Genomic DNA, 22,077 nt, shown 5'->3' with positions numbered 1-22,077 from the left:
GTTTAAGTTTCATTTTTCTGCATTATTAAAAAGTAATCAAGAAGTGACAGGAAGAGTCGACGCTGAGTTCCTGTTGCCAGGGCAACACTGGCTCTCAAACGCTTGTTCGACTCCAGGTGGATGACGTCAAACTCCCGCGAGAGCGAGACGAAATTAGACTTTCTCGAACCGTTCTCGCGGTACTTTGACGTTATCCACCTGTCGTTTCTTGCGGCGCCGCGTGAAGTCGAACAAGCCTATTGGCTTTTCAGACCAATCATGTGATCAGCAGCTTTGACGTCAGCATGAGAAGCAGTGTGCTGGTGCTGCGGGTGAATCGCTCGCACTGAGTCTCGTGGAGTTTCTCTGAGCTGCTGCTTGGTCGCATCAAAGCACAAAGTTCTTGACACCTGCGGCTGCTTCTCATCACCGAGGCCGCTCAACGCCTCTTCCCTTTAGAGCTCCACGGGTTATGGACATTTAAAATTTGACAGCACAGCACCAGAACAACCGCCTGAGGTGAGTACGGTTTCTTTTCTCTAAAAACTGTCACGGGAAAGGTGCTATTACCTGACAGCCTCGCCTGAGAAACAGGAAGATTATATTGAAAAGATACAGAGATTATTAAAACTTGGACGAATGAAAGCAAAATGTTGCGGTACAGCGGAGCAACTGTACTGTAAAAGTGAAGAGGATACGAGAGCACCCGGGTTTAATTCAACTCTCTGGAAGAGTATCTGACATTGTGCCAGAATTGGACCTATAGGTTTGCTTTGGATAAATCCTGGAACAGAAAGTCATAGAAGATTCCTGAGGACAAACCTTTATTTACCTAAAACAATATATTATCCACTATTATGTGCCGTAACGACCGCTTTACGCGCTCAAAACACGAATGCGCTGTGAGAAGAAACGTCATACTGCAACATATTTGCAACCTTTTCTGCATGCAAATGTTTCCAAGTTAAAACAGCTATAGTTTTGACAAATTCACACGGATTTATGTCAAAGAGGAAATAAACCATTTGGTTTAAACCTAACGTCATTAACTTAATTCTTAGTTCTCATTTAAAGGTTGCGTGTACAACACAATATGCAATAGGATATACTCCTGTTTTTACAGTTAATGTTCATGGACGCACTTTCAAAACATTTAACAAAACAGCTCAGGTTGCAGGAAGTCGAGACTTTTTTCCTTGTCGCATTGTTGCAGCATGCATTTAGGTTGTGCCATGACGTAGATGACAGGCTGTTCAGAGACATTAAAAAACTAAGACATCTGTTCAGATTGAGTTTTGGCCCACAATCCGTCTAAAAGGAAACATGTGGGCGCTTGGAAAATTTTGACAGTCTATAGGGATGTGGAAATAGAGAGGCTGTGCATGGTGATAGTGCTTAAAGCCCCAGAGAGAAAGAGTAAGCGAGAGAGAGAGAGAGAGAGAGAGAGATTTAGAATAAGAGAGGGGAGTTTCTGATCTGTGAAAAACTGAAACATCTAAACTTTAGTGACATTTACAGTACAGAAGAGAGAAAGCGGACAACCTCACAGAAAAGGAAACGGGTGAAGCCCAATTGCATGATTTATGTCAAGGTGGGTAATGGGTGACAACTAATCTGCGTGTGGGAAGATAAGCATGACATACTATAATTAATACTATTTAAAATGTTTATAGTTTACTTGTATGTAGTTTCCTGACCTCAAAATAATTGTGTGACTTATTTGTCCTTAAAATAATCACTTGTTGTACTGCTGTACTACTATAAGTGTGCTAAGGTGTAAAAGAAACACTGACTGGTTATAGCAACTAAACTTACATCTTATACATTTATAAACTGTATATAATATATCTCGTATACTGGTGACAAACCTTTTTCATTTTTTTCTAATGCTGTGTCTAAGTGGTCTCTTATTCTAAAACCAAACCAAATATATTTTTTAAGAAAAAGTGAAATATATGGTGGCTTTATGGGAATGAAGTCAATGCGATCCATTAATGTCTTCTCAAAACAGTAAAAGTATAGACTTGGTGGATTGATGGTTGCCAGATCAGTTTTAAAATTTAAGCTATTTCAAACTCTTCATATTCTCACAGTAAAGCTGAAGGAATCGTGTGTACTATAGTTTGACTCACATAGAGAAGCTTCATCGCGTTTTCAGTCGGGCCTTTGATTGTTTTTTAGTTTAGTGAAGTGTGATGCCGACCCAGTGGACTGCAAATGTGTGTGGTGTTCAACTAAATGCCTTTATCTTGTTAGGACTGTATGTATTTTTAATGAGGCTACATTATCTGTTAAGGAAACAATTTATCACTCCAGTGATAAGCCAAAGTAAACACGTTCAGCGGTGGCAGGGCAGAACAGTAATGAGGCTTCAGAGCCACGTTCATTTCACGCCCGAGTCCCTTTACATTCGGTTTGCAATCTGTGAGATAATTTCTTATTTGTTTTGACAGTGTGAAGTGTCACATAACTTCTGCTGGAATTGATGATGATGTCAAACTGGGAGAGTAAACCTCTTCTAAGGCCGTTTCTAAAAATAAGAGCTTAACAAATATTTACACTAAAAGTATGTTCCAGAATTCAGTCGCCGCATGTTTCTCGTGATGGCGGTCGGCGCCTTTCTCAGATTAGGATTGAGGATTGTGTCAGGGTTAGGCAAGGATAGTTAACTAGGAATTAATGCTGATTGTAGATGTCGACGATTATAGTTAAGGCAGCGAATTAAAACTAAAAATTTACCTGCACTGTTGCAGATACATTTTAAGTTTAAACAACTTGAATTAATAAGTAATTTCAACTTTCTTGACTAGTGAGGAGTTTGCATAAATAAAAAAATAACGGGCTTACAACTTTATTTTTATAATTTATAGCAACTAAAGTAAAAATAAGTTGAAATGACTTATTAATTCAAGTTGTTTTAACTTAAATATTTAAGAAAGTCAGGAAAGTTTTTTTAAAAACAACTCTTTGTCAGAATGAAAATAGTTAAGGTAACTTTTTGTGACATTCTGATATTTATAGCTACTTTAAGTAATAACTAGATCTAACATGCAAGTGATTGCATGGGAAGTTTTAGGTTGAGTCAACTTGCAAGTATAATAAACACTGTAATATTACTTACAAATGCAACAAAATTAAGTTTAGTTAACTAATAGTTCTAGTATTACTTTGTTAGTTTAATTTACTTTTCTTGGTACAGGTAACTTTTTTATGGTTTGTTGTTGTTTCCATAAACATTGATTTAGACTTCATATTTCTGTGAGATGAGGGCACGAATTGTTTATTCAATCAATGCGCCCACCCAATTTCGTTTTGGGCAGCTGTAAAGTCTTCTGAACAATGGTAACTACAAAACTCAAAAGAAGAAACAGAAACTTCCAAATCTTGAAGATTAATTAACATTAAAAACTAACAAGTCTTTCTTTTTAGTTACAAACAAAAAAATAGAGTTCAAATTCAAATTATAATATCCAAATGCAGCCCCGTGCAAAGCATGCTGGGAACTACGAGTCCACTGCCTAGTTAGTTATGTTTAATAATAAAATAACGTAGTTTCAACACAAAATTATTACGTTAATTTCCGTCTTACAAATTTAAGTGGATTATATATGATAAAATGAAGTTGAATTTACTCAATAATGTGTTCATTTAGAATTACTCAAATTATTCAAATTATTATGTTATTTTAACTCATATTTTGATAAAAAAATACAATTGTAACTCATTTTATTTAGTTAAATCTACTAAGGCACAGAAACACTTTTTACAGTGTGTTGAATTTCCCCATTTACAGTATAGTTTAAGTGCATCAACATTTACCACTTTATTACATATACTTTATTATGTATATGTTATTTTGAACATCCATTTATAGTGTTTCATTGGGTTTTGAAACAAATTGTGAGAGCAAAGCTGTCAGCGGAGGTCAAACCTGTCATTTATAACTTGGCTCTTTAAATCGTATTACTGTGCAATATAAAAATTGATTTTCTTTGTTTTATATGTTACTATTGTAATCCTGCTGCTGTTCCTTCATCATCTATTCCTATAAGATATTTAGTGCTTACACAACAGTCTATATTTAAATCTTATAGCTTTAGATTAACTCGACAGGCCCTTGAGTTAATCTTACAAGTACAAGAAGACAGTGTGAGTATTTATATGCCTATATAGAGATATATATCAGTACCATAATGTCTTTTAAACCATATTATGGCCACGAAAATTGAAATTGAACATTTATCTCTCTTCAGATATTACATTCACCTTATATCTAAATAACTGTCATTGTCTCTCTGAAATAAGGATAAGCTATTTGAAGGTAGCTTCCTTTCACAATTTATACGTTTCAAAGTTACAAAAACACACTGATAAAACCAATGGTTACAAATAAATGATGTGTTATTTTGATAGACTTGTATGGCACACATGGCAAATGTCGATTGAGGTAAACACTTGGTACCAACTGTGTGGCCACTAAAACCAAAAGTCTTTGCAAAGGTCATGATATATTCGTGGGTCATGGGTTATTTTACGAGTAAATTAAGCAGATATGTATTGATTCTGTAAAGGCGTGCATAAACTAAAAATCCCCACTGATTCATGCAACATTGTATGCATTATACACAAATTAAAATCTTGTCTTTTGATTTTGAAAGTGACGACAGCTTTGCACACGTTCGTTCTGTGACCACATCAGGCCCACTCACAAAGACGAACACAGCATTGACATTTTCCATTGTCATATTTTAGCTTAGCAGTTTGGGTTTTTGGGCCCGTGACATCATGTGGTTTTAAGGGGTGTGGGAAATATCAGGCTTTTACGTGACACACACCTTCCGGTAGTAAAATCCTCATCATTTGTTTGTCCATCCATCTAAGCACGTTCTTAAATGGTATGTAAAAAAATCATACCACATGTTTTTGTTATAGGCCTTAGACACAAATCATAGATTAAGCAAAGAATTTGGTTTAGTCATTTGCTCAGCAAGTCACGCTGGCGAAGTCTGGCGATGCTTTAAGAAGAAATAAAAATAGACTTTAATATCACGTAAGCACACTGATGCTCATCTGGGCAGTGTAAGTTTGAATCTGGCTTGCGACATTCCCTGTTGTTTCCTGAAATTTCTCCAATGTCCACATGAATTAAAAGTGGCTTTTAATTGTAATCGTAAAAGAGGCTTTAATACCGAACTGTAAAATTCAGCTGTATACTAACTTTAATTATTACCTTTTGTATACTGTAGGTCATCCTCGGTCAGCTTTAGTTATGTTTAAATCTTTGGACTAAATGACTTATGGATGTTAGCATGACGCTAATGTTCAGCATTAGTTGTTGTTGTTGGAAACAGATGTATGACTGTTTGGAGAGTATGATATTACCACAGTCACCTGTTCATCCATCATTCTTAGGACATCAGTAATTTGTGTCCACCTGCAACACCACACGGTCAAATCGGTCTGCCGGCCTGATGTTATGTAAGCATGACGTCACCAGGGTGCTTTTGAAGACGCTAAGAGTCTTAGGGTTAATTTGAGACAAAGATCTTTGAGCTGTTGACCCTGGTAATAGAAAGTCCAAGAACATCACTAAACCCACAGGCCAGCAGCTCTGCTTTATAAATACACGATAAGCTCAGGTTTTCAAGAACACGGGTTGTCCTCAGTTGAGATCAGAGGTGATGATATCTAAAACTTTGCACTAGCAATCGCAATATCATGGGACTGGGAATGTATAGTACATGCTAACAGCATTCCGTCAGTATCATTATCTCGTTTTTTGAAGTGGCGTTTAGCGGCTTTTGCATCTGAGCTTTTCATTAATAATACCCCACGTGGCTTACTGTGTACAGGTGTGTGATATTACAGCTTTGCAAAGTATAGTTTATTTGACTCATACGTGTACACCAGTGTTGCCAGATTGGAAATATCCAAGTATCGTACCAGAAACTCAAAATTATGGTATTTGGAAGAATTTTTTTGTACACAAATGTGCATAATACAGCTATTTTATTTAGACAAACAACTTTTGATAGCCTGTAGACTTTCCCAGTGTTACGTTACTAAGGGCATTTTCACATTAGCACTTTTGGTGCGCACCCGGGTTCGATGTCAGAGTTCGGTACATTTGGATGATGTGAACGCTTTCTTCCGATCTCGGGTGCGCACCCGCGAAATGTACTAAAGTCCGCTTAAAAAGGGTGGTCTGGGGTCAGGTTCATGTGAACTCGAGAACAGTACGCTGCTGATGTGAGCGCAATCGTACCAAATCGCGGAAGTGAACCGCTGTTAATTACGTATTATGTGGAATGTCCCCACTAAGATACCAAAACAGAGGTGTGTGTGCGTGCACTTACCTTGACAACAAAATGCATAGAATGCTTGCTTGACTTTTGTTCTTATTTTTTTTAAACCTTTGGTTTTGTTTTCAAAGAAGTAATACAGAAACGCACTTGCGTCTGTCTGCCGCAAATATACTAAAGTCGTTTCGACTACAACGGGCTGTCCGCCGATGTCAATTTTGCGGAGGCATTCAGAAATAATTTCTCTGCTTGCAGTTCGTCAATCACGCTTGTCGTCTTCTCGTTTGCAGCGGTTGCCAAGCAACATGAGTATGCGCCGGCTGCAGCTAGATGATGCAAGCGTACCGCGGTTCGGATGCAAAAATAATATGTGAACACAGTCCATGGGGGGCATGGGGAGGGGGGAGCAATCGAACTCGGGTTCGGACCAGGCAATCGCACCAAATGTGAAACCGCCCTAAGTGTACCTTATTTGGAGAGTCAAAACAATGGGAAAAAGTCATTAAATCATTCGTAACGATGATTGGCCGAGAAGACATAAATTAAGATGAGAGATGTGTCAAGAAGGGAAATTGCAACTGCTGAAATCTCGCCGAATTAACGCTGTTTTTATCCTTATCCTAATCCTACCCCAAGCGTAACCCTAAACCCAACATCTCATGATGTTGTAGCTGTATCCCTTCTAGCCAAAACCAAGAGATGCGTTACATGCATTTGCATTTTCCTCATAATTATGATGTAGACGTTCAACAGATAGATCAATAAGGATAGAAGCCGTATGATGACAACAACCATTTGAAGGGTCACAAGATGTGGAAATTATCATATATTATTGGATTTTTTCATTATTGAAAATGGTGGTACAAATACGATAATCATTGTACATCTGGCAACACTGGTGTACACCATAGACTGTAAAAAAAAGATGGATGTAGTGTCCGTGACGTCACCCATTGGTTTCTGAAGATCGTTTTTGAAGCTTAAAGCTCACGTAACACACGCTGTTTCTGCATTTCTGATGTTAATCTGGAGTGCCTATAGAGTAGTATGACATCCTTTATATCTCAAAAGAGTCTTTAGTTTAATCAGATTTATAAAAGAAAGATTAGCTTTACCGAATCTTTTTGATAACGTACGAAAAAATGAAGAAGAAGGAGTTACTACCGCGGGTGGAGCGAGTACGAGTCATGCAACACTATACAACACTGTTTTAACTTATGATTCACTACATGTTCGTGTCATTTATATAATATGCATGCGCATATTTCAAACATAAGACAGAAGTCTTACTTACCGCGTGCAACTCGTGACCCGGTTGGGAAAATCCAGCGCATCAAACACACACGCAAAACTCCGCTGCTACCCCGGGTAATAAACGATATCCACTGTTTTCATAAGGTTGGATTTTTTCTCCTTACATCCAAAAACACACTTCTTCATTCGTGCCATTGTTGAGTTTTGAAATTAAACAAACAAAGCTGTCGTGTGATGTGAATGTTTATAAGTTCTAGCGTCTCCCGTTGATTGACGGGTGGGCGGGGTTTTGTATGTAATGTAAGGTTTCGAAAATCTGTCAGTGTGCACACACTGTACGCGGACCCTCTCGTACGTGTAAAAAATGACACATTTTTCTCCACTTAGTTTATTGATTGGTTAACTCTTTCCCCGTCATTGACGAGATATCTCGTCAATGAAGAGAAAACGCTTTCCCGCCAATGACAAGTATTTCCGTCTTTCCGCAATACCGCTATTATCCACTAGGTCCGCAACTTTTTAAAACCGGAAGTATTACCCTATGGCAAGCTGCTGCATGTCCGTGTCTGTTTTAAAGTTAGCTCTGAATGGGATCTCTATGAAAAGTCCGTCACAAAAATGGAATTATCTCTGCTTTTTGCTCAAAATTTGGTGTTTTTGCAGAAACCTACCCATATTCAAAAGCTGATTACAAAAGAACTACTGAAGGTAGGATGAAACGGGTTTTTTTTTGTTTGAAAGCAGAGGGTCTGTTCTTTTATTTGGTATATTGTATGTTTATATATTTGAAGAACATTTTCTGGAAGGCATTAAACTTTTGTGAAAATCATGAAAAACGCTGGCTGGCAACTTTAAAAAACGCTGGCGGTGAAAGAGTTAATAAAACATTTCGTTTCTGAGTCCATGGCTGTCTGCGCCATAAAGCCGTGTGTGATAATGATTTGTCCTTTTTTGTTGGTTTTATCAAGCACTTCCATTGCTGGACAATGACACATTGATAGCAAGTTGCATCAAATGCGACTGATGTTTTTTGTGCCTGAATAACGTCAAGATTAGACTGTCTGTTACCATGACAACCCGCTGCGATGTAATACAAATGTCGCATATCCATTAAGTAATTATACTCTGTTTGATATTGACCATTTCATGACATGCACCATCCACAGAGGTGGAATAATAGCTTGCTGGGGATAATTCGCTCTGTTGTTTATGGGCTATAGAGCTTAGAATGGAGGGGATGAAGGGGTCTTAGAGGAGATGCAACATTTCAGCAGGGACTCGGTCTTGCCTCATGCATTGAAACCAAAACAATATGTTTTTACAACAGTGGTTTGGGGAATGGTTTCAGATATTTAACGTAATGGCTTTAAAGATTTCACATTGTACTGCAGTGAAAAGACCTTTAAAAGCTGTCACTGGGGTGGTATCCTTTGTAAAGGTCCTATGTACCATTTAGGTACGTGGACATGTACCTTTACAGCGTAAAACCTTTTTATTGGATACACCAACAGTGCACATTTTGTATGTCTTCCACATCTGACCCCATTATGTCCCATCCTGAAGTCTCTACTAATGAGGTGATAAAGTGGATTTAGGTGTGGTTAAATATGGAGGGGCTGGAAAATGTGTAGAACTAACATGGCATTTAGTCTTTCTTACAGAAACTATTTAAAGCGTAAAGAAAACACTTGAACTGCTCTGAATAACATCCTCCAAACTTTTCAGTTGACATTCATTGGCCTGGTTTTAACTTCAAAGCTTTCTCACCATCTGTGACTGACAGCTTCCGGATAAACATGCACACAGTGGATGTGATAGAGGAAGATTTTGAACTGTTCCTCATTTCTAGCTAAACTTTTTAATCAAAAGGGTTTTTAAAGTAGATGCTATATATAGTGTGAGGTTGATGGTCACATTTGCTACGTGATGAACATTGAAAGGCGAACTGATGAACTGCTTCCTGTTTACAAGAGGAGGTTCAATTTCTCCATCGCTTCATCTCTATGAATGTTATTTTTTCGCCCCCATCGCAGAGGGTTTCTCTGTCCTCGCTCTCATCCCGGTGGACATGGTTGTGTCCAAATGCCTTTTGCTATATAAGAGTATATAGCAAAATTGGATATATGGATATAAAAGCTTGCCTTTTCTATCTTTTTAGATTGAAGTGTCTCTAGGTTTTTGTGTCTGATATATAGTGGACAATCTTAATATGTAAGTTTTGTTACCATGATTTTGTGTTGTGAACATCTGCTAATTGAATAATATCTACATTATATTAAGCATTAATATCTAGTAGGGATGCACCGAATCGAGATTTTTTGGGTTCGGCCGAATACCGAATCCTACTTGCATCCTTATTCCATTAACACTGTAAAACAAATTAATGAAGTCAACAATGTCCACAGCAGTGTATTTTTCATTTTATTTGATTTTAACTGTAAAAAAAGGATAGGCAACATTATGCCAGGATGACAAGAGGAAAAAATATTTTGACAATTACCATAAGCCTATGCATAATGAAAGCGATGCGGTGCGCTAGTTTTTTCCAGGTGCGTCCACAAAATGTGAACCGCCTCTAAGGCTCACCGTAAAAAAAAGCTTATCTCCACCTCAGCACCCGATGTGTGTAATCAACGGTCGCGTGATGTCGACCAGCATAGCGCAAGCCTAGGGTTTGGTTCGGTGGAAAAAAAATCTAAGATTCGGCCGAACCTCGTCAAAAAGCCCAGTATTCGGCCAAATCCGAATCCTGGATTCGGTGCATCCCTAATATCCAGCATTAAATTCTGACCTGAACGTTGACCAGAAGCTTTGTAACATGAATTGAAATGATAAAATTGGTCATTCCTGTGACCTTCACCCCTGTTGCTTTTCTAAAGAATAAACATCATCTTTTAAAAGTAAGTTTTTCTGACAAATGGTACTTTCGCCCCTGCTCTCCCCCATCTTAAAATGACACCATGTATATATATAGTGATATATATATATATATATATATATATATATACACAGTATATATATATATATATCACTATATATATACATGGTGTCATTTTAAGATGGGGGAGAGCAGGGGGGAAAGTACCATTTGTCAGAAAAACTTACTTTTAAAAGATATATATATATAATATGTATATATGTGTATATATATATATATATACGGGTGATTCTCACGAAAACTTGGTTTTAAAAATGTCAAGCATGAAAATGTAAAAATTGCTTAAATTTACTTTTTTTCCCACCAGACATTGAAAAACAAAGTCTGGAGTAAATGGGAACATTAATTTAAAAACTTTTACTTATCATTGAACACTTTTTGTAACATAATTAAAAAAATTAGTCCTAAAAAATCTCATTACCGCAACAGTCAGAAAACATCAACACTGACATATTTTCAAAATGACATGACAAACCTGAAAGAACATAATTTGGAGATTCTGCACATGCATTTAAAATCAAAATATTATGCTTCTAAGCATCTGTTGCGGTAATGATAATCAAAATGTCGTGTAAGCATTCTGACAAGACAATATTTCAAATTAATTGTAAAAAAATGATCGTCTTGAAGTAACTGGTCCATGTGCTTGGTCACTCAAAATCAAACTTTATTAAAATTCTGTATGTGTGCTTAAACTGTTCTCAAAAAGTGTTGCGGAGGATGAGAACATCAGGCATGGACACATCATTTTCCTAATTTTTCTTCATTATTATTATACATGAATATTCAGTAAATATTTTTTCTGTCATCTAAAGTAGTCTAGCAAAACATCCATTTATTTTTTTTCTTAATATTTTTGTGTTAATTTGATTAAATTACAACATAACGCATGTTCAAACACAGCCGGACACATTGCGGTAATGAGAATTTCAGCAGAAAATGAATAAATTCTTATGTTGAAATCACACATTGTACAAGGTAGAACACAGTATTGTGTTAATTCTGATGCTTTTTAATGTTACTATATTACACATTTTAAAGCTAAAATCATTTGTGCCGTGGTGTTTCAATGGTTTCGTGAGAATCACCCATATATAAAATTACAAGTACAGAAAGTTTAAAAATCACTTCATCAAACTGATCCAAGTTCATGTTTGATGGATTGAATCTAATATGAGCTCTAGGATCATTTTTACTGTGGCTGTATGGTACTGCGTGCACACTCAAAGAATGATATTTGCATCAGGAAATGATTGTTGTGCAGCCACACACACACACACACACACACACACACACGTGCGCACACTCACAAACATACTGCAGCAGGTGAAAGCATCACTGTGGTCTACCAGTGGAAAGTTCAGTTGACACATGGGAAAAGTAAGACAAGTTTTAGATATGTGTCAAATACACAGTGTGTTGTGTGTAAGTGATACGTTCACACAGACAGGCTCAAACAAACTGTGTCTTTTTGCATTTGACATTTACATTTATGCATTTTACAAACGTGTCTTCCCTGGGTTTGACCGACGATATTTGCGCTTTCCCAAATGAGTTACAGGAATCCTAATGACTGCTTATATATTGTTAAGCAAATGCTTTTAAAGCTTAGAAGACTCAGACGAGTTCAGATCTATGTTGTAAGTTATGTATCATCTTAGTCCCAACATGAGAAACAGTTACTGGCATACAGTAAAAGCATAGAGTTACAATATTATGGATAGCGTAGATCAGGCAATTTGGAGTTTATAGCAGTGGCGGGCCAGGGTGGCACTGGCCCACTCAGATTGACGGCATGGTCCACCCAGTCAGAAGAGACAAAAAATATTTTGTGGGGAAAGCAGAAGAAATCATGCATAAATGATAATAATTGCTTTAATAATAATCTCTCAAATAGCTATTTTATCAGATATCAGTTTGAATAATCAGCTATGGGTATAGAAGGAAAACTTTACTATCGGTGCATCTCCAGTTAAAATTTGTTTTTTTTTCTGTGATGCATTCTGTTGTTGCTCCTTCACTTAAATGTCTGATCCCCAATTTTAAAGATAAGTATACTTTACAATTGCTAATGGTCTGGTTAGATGTAATATATTTATTTACTGTAAAATACTTTTTTCTCATCTCTAGGTGAAACCCGACCGTCAACATGGGCAAGCAGAACAGCAAGCTCCGTCCCGAGGTGATACAGGACCTGTTGGAGAACACAGACTTCACCGAGCAAGAGATTCAGGAGTGGTACAAAGGTTTCCTGCGGGACTGTCCCAGTGGCGCGCTCACCATGGAGGAATTTAAGAAGATCTATGGCAATTTCTTTCCCTATGGAGATGCGTCAAAGTTTGCGGAACACGTCTTCCGAACCTTCGACGCCAATGGAGATGGAACAATAGACTTCAGAGAGTTCATCATAGCCCTGAGCGTTACGTCACGGGGACGTTTAGACCAAAAGCTGAAGTGGGCTTTCAGCATGTATGATCTGGACGGCAACGGATACATAAGCAAAGCGGAAATGCTAGAGATTGTACAGGTATGTGTGTGTAATTATGAGCTTTAGTGATGATGCTCTGTTGAAATGAAACATTTGAGATGACACTGAGCACTGGTTTAATGTTTTTCGTAAAAGCACAATGCTGAAATTTGGTAGTGAAGTCTGGCTTCGTTGAAGTCTACACTTCATGATCTGCCAATCCAAATCTCACTCGAAAATGTTTTATTTGAGGTTAATTTGAAAGCCACGTAAAATGTTTGCCATTGATTTAAGTGTTTGACATTCTTACTTATTGCATATTTCTGTTTTTCTTGAAAATGTGTCCTTTTTTTGGCACAAATTTGATTCCCATACTGTGTGAAATCTCATTTGTCCTATGTACTTAACATCAATTACGTAATTAATATTATTGACAATTGTTACAATTAGCTGGGGTTTTGCATTTTTGGTTTTTGGTTTGTTGTGTTGCTCTTGGTTATGAAGCACGTCTGACCTGTAATCTTTCATTGTAGGACATTAATGTAGCTTCCTTTGAATTAACAGCTGTTCATTGTAAGCATTTATTACGTGTCTTAAAATTCTGTGTTTGTTTTATGCACATCGTTATCTTTGATGAAACGGTGCGTTCAAGTCCCAAGTCCAAGTGTTTACGACGTCAGGTGCATTCAAGTCACTTTCATCGGTGCAAAAATGAATTAAACAAAAATACAGCAAGGTTCGTTAAAGGGGACATCGGACTTTTCCATGTTTAAGTGCTATAGTTGGGTCCCCAGTGCTTGTATAAACCTAGAAAATGTGTAAAAGATAAACCCAATAACTTAGTTTTGGTAAACCATTCTCTGAAAGCATGTGAAAATATAGGTAATTAAAATTTGGCTCCCCTTGTGATGTCAGAAGGGGATAATACCACCCCTTAATCTGCACTATCCAACCACGACACTGCCATTTAGTGAAGAGATCAGCTCATTTGCATTTAAAAGGACACACCCAAAAAGGGCACATTTTTGCTCACACCTACAAAGTGGCAATTTTAACATGTTTTAATAAATTATCTATATGATATTTTGTGCTAAAACTTGACATATGTTCTCTGGAGACACCAAAGATTGATTTTACATCTTAAAAAAGTCTTGTCAAATGTCCTTACAGAAAAATAAAGAACAAAGAAAAGGTGCATATTATTAAAGGTGCAGTGTGTAAGGATCTCTTGACAGAAATGCAATATAATCTACATAACTATATTATTAGTGGTGTATAAAGAGCTTACATAATGAACTGTATTGTTTTTATTACCTTAGAATGAGCCGTTTTTATCATACATACACCGCGGGTCTCCTTACATGGAAGTCCCCGTCATGTTTCTTCAGTAGCCCTAAGCAGACAAACTATTCTATATATTGCATTTTGTCACTAAGATGTCTCAGACAATGATATGTTTGTCCTGTGGTGGCTACTGTAGCTTCACTATGCATTTCGAAAGGGAGGGGTGAGCTGTGGAATGAGCTGTTGGTTGCAATTCACAGTATCACAGCTAGATGCTGCTAAAAATCTACACACTGGACCTTTAAACAATTACTGGATCGAAAGAACGTTTTAGTTGGTTTACATAGCAAGATTATATTTCTGTAATTTTTGTTTAGTTATAAGACCTTTTGGGAAATCAATAATATTGTATTATGCAAAGTTACGCACTGAACTGCGCTTTATTAAAAATTTATTATTTATGTCTAACATTTTCACTTGGTTAAAGTGCAGTAAGCAGGTATTTTTATTGGTTAGCTGCATCAACTTTCTAAGACTATGCTCACAGTTTAAAAAAGATTTTTGTGCATATCTGATATGAATGATTGACTTGGTTTTCCAGTTGCACTTTTTCGTTTTCCTGAATAGCTGCATTGGTTTCTATAGCAATGACGTTATGTGGAGGTATTTTAAATAGGTGTGCTCGTGTGGCACTGGGCAGACTGATCGGCTTGACATCAAAATACCATGAGAGCAGATATAATTTACTTGTCCATCCATTTACCTCTCTGAGTCACTATGTGACATTAAAATGGGTGCGCAGTGACTGCTTCTGTTCTGCTACTCTGGGTTCTTTTCTAAATGTCAAAACAAAGCAAGTATCTATCACAATTAAGCCATTGGCACCAGCAGACATCAGATGAGCAGACAGATATATATATAGTAAATAGCTTCATTCTATATTGAAAGTAATGATAACGTTTTTTTTTATTTGTGTGTACTATTTCGTCTAAGAGTATGATTTTAATATGCTAATGTTAAACTGTTAAAGTAATTGTTAGAGTAAAAGTTTGCACATTATTTGTTTAATCTGAAGCTAATGTCAGTCTCTGATATTTTTTCCCTCAGGCAATCTATAAAATGGTATCTTCTGTCATGAAGATGCCCGAGGATGAATCAACACCTGAGAAACGCACAGAAAAGATCTTCCGTCAGATGGACACAAATCGTGATGGTGAGTAATAATAACCCCTTACTGTATATGCAAGGCTAGAAATTGAGACGGTTGAGTCCAGTGAGTAATTTCAGGTTGAGTTTCAGCTAAATGCAGAGGATGTCCGGCTTTTATTATCGGGTGATTCTCACTAAATCCAGATTTAGAAGGTGTCCAGCATTTTTTTAAAAGCCCTTGAAGCAAATTATGTTTTTGCACATATAAGATTAAGGTATGAAATTACTATAACCATTATGTTTAGAGGATTTAAAAAATATTTCCTATAGAATTATTTACATTTTTTTAGATCAAAAATTATCATTACCGCAACATGATATTACATTAAATATATGAATTTACATACTCATGTTTCGGTAATGAGAACTAAAACATTTTTAACTTTTATCTGGAGAGAAAAAATAAGAACTGCTTACCTGGTAGCCATCTTGAGTGTCAGAGTAAATTATGTCCCTTCCAACATTTTTTAAAGAGGGCTTAAACAATGATTAAAAATTGTTGTGGAGGATGAGAAATTTTTTCTTTGACACATTTATATTCCTTATTATGTCTCTACATTTACCAATGATCACTAAATACCACATGTTTCTTTACTATAAATGTTTTTAGTATAACATGCACTGAAGCTTTTTATTTTTTTAGATTTTTTAATAATAAATATTTCCATGTCAAAGAACCCAAATCCAGTCATGGACACATTGCGGTAATGAGAAATGTTCCCTTAAATGTGGAAAAAACCACAAAAATTGTTTTGTATGATGTCATTTGAAATCATGTGCAAAATAGTACTTGAAGAGATGCTGTGTGCTTCTTATTTTGATACTCTTACTTTGCATTCATTTTTTTAATCATGACACCTCATAAGTCTAATTTCGCAAGAATCACCCTATCGCCTCTAAATGCTATGCAAATGTTATAAATAAATATAGTGGGCTTTTGTGCAACTATCAAATATGCCCCCATTTAGAGTCCCCCATTGAATCTCTGTCATTTAGAGATTTACAGTAGGCCATGAAAGAAACGTGCATTCCCATTCATTTCAATGCGTTTCACAACCGAGGTGTAACCCCCTTGAAAATTTATAGGGCTCATGGGTACTGAGCATATTTTTAGCCTGAGCCATAAATGCATTGTAAATAATCACTGGTGCATGAATGATGTAATGACTATTCTGATTGGCTGATGGAACCACATTGGAACAACACAGTCTCAAGCCCTTCATCTGATCTGTGTTGTCAAAAGCTGCAAATCGGCAGCAATATAAGTACATTTTAACAGCTCTTTAGTAAATAGATCCTGATAAAGTCTTGCAAAATAATGTGTCATTACTTGCTTTGGTATAGTTACCAGCACAGCACAACTATTTCAAGTATTTCAAGTATTCAAGTATTTTAACTTCAAGTGTTCCCCCTCAGGTAAACTTTCATTGGAGGAGTTTGTAGAGGGCGCAAAGAACGACCCATCTATTGTGCGACTCCTGCAGTGTGATCCCAGCAGTGCCGGCCAGTGAATCAACAGATTTTACCACAGGGATTTATGTAAACACACAACCATCATTTTCCATATCAAACTATAGCAGTGACTAACACAATTTTCAGAGACACTACAAGCATGTGCTCACGTGTCCCGCTGCACTCTGGATCCACACATAGGGCTTTTTTTCAAACAACAGGTAGTGATGTAAGTGACCTCACATCCTGTTGTAGACATTCGGTACTGAAATGTACTCCCTTAAATGTCACAAACGCAGTTAAGGGCTCTAAAGTTAACGGAGGATGAGATGTATTATGTGCTTGTTTAAGCTTTTGAAAGTTTGAGTATTTATATTCAGAACAGAAATCATTTGAGGAGGGGCATTTTTTTTACTTGAAATTTAGTTTTGCAACATTTATTGCATTATGATATGAGAGCAGGACATCTTAGTCCTTGTGACCCTACCCAGCACATGTCTTTTTTTTGTGATTTACTGTTTTTTTATCAAATAATCTTACGTAATGTAAAGAGCATTCTGTGAAAATATAACCTTGATAAATTTAATATTGGCTGAGTAAGGTCATGTCAAAGATTGAAATCAAACTTTGCTGCTCCTAATATCAAATTAGATTATAAGTAGTGCTGGGCAAAGATTAATCGCATACAAAATAAAAGTGATTTTTTTTTGCATAATATATGTGTGTGAATTATTATGTATAATTTAACCACACACACATAAATATATTCATTTCAGAATTTTTATTTATAAGTAATTTGTTTACATTTATATATAATATAGACTATATAAAAATATAAATAAATATATACACACATGAATGTGTGTGTATTTATATATATACATAATAATTACACACAGCACACACTCATGTCTTATGCAAAAAATGACTTTTATTTTGTATGCTATTAATAAAAGCACTAACCTGGGTTTTACGCACAGGGTCACAAATAATAAAGACCCCAAGAAATCTCCTTACCTGGACATTTTTTTAAAAAATTTCCAATAGGGATGCATAATGATTAATCGCGATTGATCTATAGCAGAATGGAAGTTTTTGTTTGCATCATATATTTGTGTGAACTGTGCATAATAATTATGTATATATAAATATGCACACATGCATGTATAATAGTGCTGCACAATTAATCGCATCGCAATCGCAATGTCAGCCTGTGCAATTATATGACAGCAAAATGTTGCAATTATATTAAATAAATCCATGTGTGGACTTGTTAACACCAACTTTCTGATAACAGTTTGATGATTTTCCTTGCTGTTTAAAAAAAGAAAGAAAAACGAACAAAAAAGGCAGTGCATGTGTGGCATGCACGTGTGTGGTGTGCGTCGTCACTTGTGTTTGCGCCGCGTTGAAATACCAGAGCGAAGATGGATGCAGAGGAGGTTGACAGTGATCTGGTAGCTAAAAAAACCTCTACGTCTGTTGTATGGCAGTATTTTGGATTTAGGATTACTGACACTAAGCAGTTGCTACATCACGTGGCAATACGAAAACATTTCTAGTTTTACAAATACACATTTTAGCATTATCACTAAACTGTGTGTGGATTTTCCTTAAAACCCATCAAGTTGACTCATGATACCATTTATTATAATCGCACATCGCAATATTAGCATGAATAACCGCAATGGGATAAATTACACAAATCGTGCAGCCCTAATGTATAATTTTAAGAATTTTTTTATATAGCCTATATTAAGTATTTATATATAATAGAAATTATACATAAATATATTAATGTATATACACATTTCTTAAATGTATACATGCATGTGTGTGCATTTATCTATACAAAGTTATTGTGCACAGTTCACACAAATATATGATGTAAACAAAAGCTTTTGTTTGGCTATCGATTAATCGTGATTATTCGTTATGCATCCCTAATTTCCAACAGGCTTTAGTTTTATTAATACCCTTGCTATTGGAAGACTATATTACTGAACAAAAATGTAGTAATACTTTTTTTTTGATACAATAATATGCTTTGCTAAAAGAAAAAAAACATTTTGACAACTTTTAGTATTGCACTTGCAAGGTGACCTCATTGCTTGCAGACTCATACTAAAAGCCACTAAATTCACATTTCTTGGGGTCTTTAAAGGAACAGTTGGGCTCAGATTTTTATGTGATCTTTTAAAACTTTTTTTAACATTTAATGCTCAATGCATAGGACATCATAGAAACCATAATACTGTTTTTGCTGCTTCAAAAGAGAGCGAACATGAACAAGTGTTAGAGAAAAATGTAGATATTATTTAAGGTTTTATTTGGTGGTTAAGTTGCCACACCACAAAAATGCTTTTTATTATAAAACTGTTGTTATTTTTAAAATATGACATTTCCTTTTGTTGTAAGTAACGCATTTGTACAGTGAAAGTCTATTGTGAGAACAGCAAAGACCACACAATACTATGCACATGCACAATGAATCACTGCAACATTTGCTGTCAGACACACGCCAATAGGATCACTTCTGCTATCTATCACACACTCTCAAAATTAACTTTTGTACCTAAAAAATACACTTTTGTACCTAAAAGGTGTATATTGGTACCTCAAAGGTACACATTGGTGATTTAAAGGTACATACTGGTTCCTCAAAGGTACATATCTGTACCAAAAGGTACCGTCCCAGTGACAACGTTTACCTTTTTTCATTTTTCCAGACCTTGATTCAGTAAATGTGCTGCCCGTACAATCAGTTTTCAATCTAATCGAAGAAGAATGCATTGCAGACACAAATAATGTGAGACTGATTCATGATCTTTAATTTGACTGAATCCTGAAATCCTTAAATTCCAGATTTGAGATGATTTGGATGTTTTTAATCGTTTCAATTGTATATTGTGCTTGTTTAGCAAATACTAAATGTGGGGCTGCACAAACTGAATGTATTTTCTGTATCGGTTTTCAAGATGAATCTGTGAATGCTTTTGTGATGTTGTATTTGGTGCTTTGTAAGTACGTACTGATGTGTTCGATCAGCAGTGACATGTACATTTCTCTCAAGAGCATGCAGTCTGTGACATAAATATAGCGAGACAACAAAGTGCATATGAAAAGATCTCAGAAAAATACATTTCTACACGTCCTCAGGGTTACAGTTCACTTTAGGTCACCGGGAACTGGCTAAAGAGATGACATGCTTCTGTGTAATGCAAATCTAGATTATAAATACACACTCGCTCAGATTCAAACCACATATATCAAACTGACCAGATGAATTAATGCAAAAGCTTTATTCCAAACCAACACAACAATGAAGAATTTCCTTTTTTTTGTTAAATCTCCATCATTAACATAATACAGCATCTGGTATTTTACATTTAAACTGCACAAGACAACATGTGGTCAAGTGCCAAACACAGCTAAATAGAAATGGCATAACAAGCAGTGTTCATAACAGTTTCTTTTGGACTGTTATCTGTCGAATGAAATGTTTGTCATTATTGTTTTGTAGATTTTATATGGTATCTTGTATATTGTGTGAGTGTAGATATTATAAATACAGGCATCTGTTTTGATTTATCATGAATAAAGTCTTATTGAAAAAAAATATGACTCTGTTTAATCTGACTGCATCAAACACAAAGGCTTTCAACTGGCCTCGTATCCACACATTCATGTTTGACTACATTTTTGAGTAATTTAAGAACAATTTCACAATGCATACCTAAAAAAATATATCTATAAAGTTACGCAGTCGTTGAGTGATTGAGAGTAAACCTTCATGACAGTGTCAGTGCATTTTAGTTTTTTATTTTCATGTGTCATGTTTTGAAAAATGATGTCACATCTGGAAGCATGATGTCATTGGGGAACCTTTGGAATATACTGGAACTCTAAAATCAATATTAATGGACAAGTTCGGTATTTTTGGCCTGAGAATTTTCGGGTGTTTGTGTTTCACCTCCCACTTCTACAATGGGTGTATAGGTGCACTGGAACAATGTAAACTTTCGTTTACAAAGACGTGAAACTCACCGAGTGGTCAGGGGTGTTCACTGATATGCTTACACAAAAATCGCTGCAAAAGATGCTTTCCAACAGCTGTTTTAGCATTCCTTGTAAACTTGTGGACCTATTTTTCCAAACGCCTTACACCCGTATATTCTTCCGTTGAGAACTTAAATAATAAACACTCCAGCCCAGTTGGTGGCGATAATCCACTTTTGCCAATTTCCAGAATACAAACAACGTTCCCGTCGCGGAGTAATACTGTACCTCACAGAACATCTAAGACAAGTCAATGGAGTTAGACAAAAACTAAGATAAAACCTGTTGGAATGCGTCTTTTGCAGCGATTTTTGTGTGAGCATATCAGTGAACACCCCTTACCACCCGAAAATTCTCAGGCCAGCATCATATGTCCAAATTTCAGTCAAAACTGTTCTATTTTATCATAAACAATCTGAAAACAAGGCTCTAAGTGTAAAATACCAAACTTGTCCTTTAAAGCCATATTTCAAATAACCAGAATGAATGAATGAACATTTCTATAGATATATATTGCTTATACACTTTTATCTACCACATCTTTTCCTTCCCTTCGCCTCTCTATTAATGTGCTTGGACATAGAGCTCTGTGCACAGCCAGCCTCTTTTGCAATGACCTTTTGTGTCTTGCCCTTCTTGTGCAAGGTGTCAATGGTTGTCTTTTGGACAACTGTCAAGCCAGCAGTCTTCCCCATGATTGTGTAGCCTACAGAACTAGACTGAGAGACCATTTAAAGCCTTTGCATGTGTTTTGAGTTAATTAGCTGATTAAAGTGTGGCACCAGGTGTCTTCAATATTAAACCTTTTCACAATATTCTAATTTTCTGAGAGACTGAATTTGGGATTTCCTTAGTTGTCAGTTATAATCACCAATTAAAAGAGATAAACATTTGAAATATTGAATATATATATTGAAATATATAATATACAAGTTTCACTTTTTGAACGGAATTAGTGAAATAAATCAACTTTTTGATGATATTTTAATTATATGACCACTGTATAAATCTCTAAATTTTGTCCATATATATATATTCATTTAGAGATATATTACAATATGCTAGGAACATTAAATGTGCTGGCTATTAGGATTCAGTGCAGTGTAGAACAGCCTTATTACAAAGACGTATAA

General features: G+C 36.0%; 1 protein-coding gene across 2 annotated transcripts; it reads left to right on the top strand.

Moving 5' to 3' along the window:
* The first annotated feature begins 275 nt into the window (after positions 1-275).
* Positions 276-20,514, top strand: ncaldb (neurocalcin delta b). 2 transcript variants are annotated; one of them, XM_055220441.2, is made up of 4 exons: positions 276-498; positions 12,604-13,000; positions 15,332-15,437; positions 16,850-20,514. In XM_055220441.2, exons 2-4 carry the CDS (start codon positions 12,623-12,625, stop codon positions 16,942-16,944), a joined length of 579 nt encoding a protein of 192 aa, XP_055076416.1. In that variant the 5' UTR covers positions 276-498; positions 12,604-12,622; the 3' UTR covers positions 16,945-20,514. The 2 variants fall into 2 exon arrangements, with proteins under 2 accessions (XP_055076416.1, XP_055076417.1); XM_055220442.2 differs by lacking the exon at positions 276-498 and adding an exon at positions 1,420-1,570.
* Positions 20,515-22,077: the final 1,563 nt, after the last annotated feature.

The sequence above is a fragment of the Misgurnus anguillicaudatus genome, chromosome 20 (genome assembly GCF_027580225.2).
Source record: "Misgurnus anguillicaudatus chromosome 20, ASM2758022v2, whole genome shotgun sequence".
NCBI lineage: Eukaryota > Metazoa > Chordata > Actinopteri > Cypriniformes > Cobitidae > Misgurnus > Misgurnus anguillicaudatus.
This window is presented reverse-complemented; position numbering and strand designations above follow the sequence as displayed.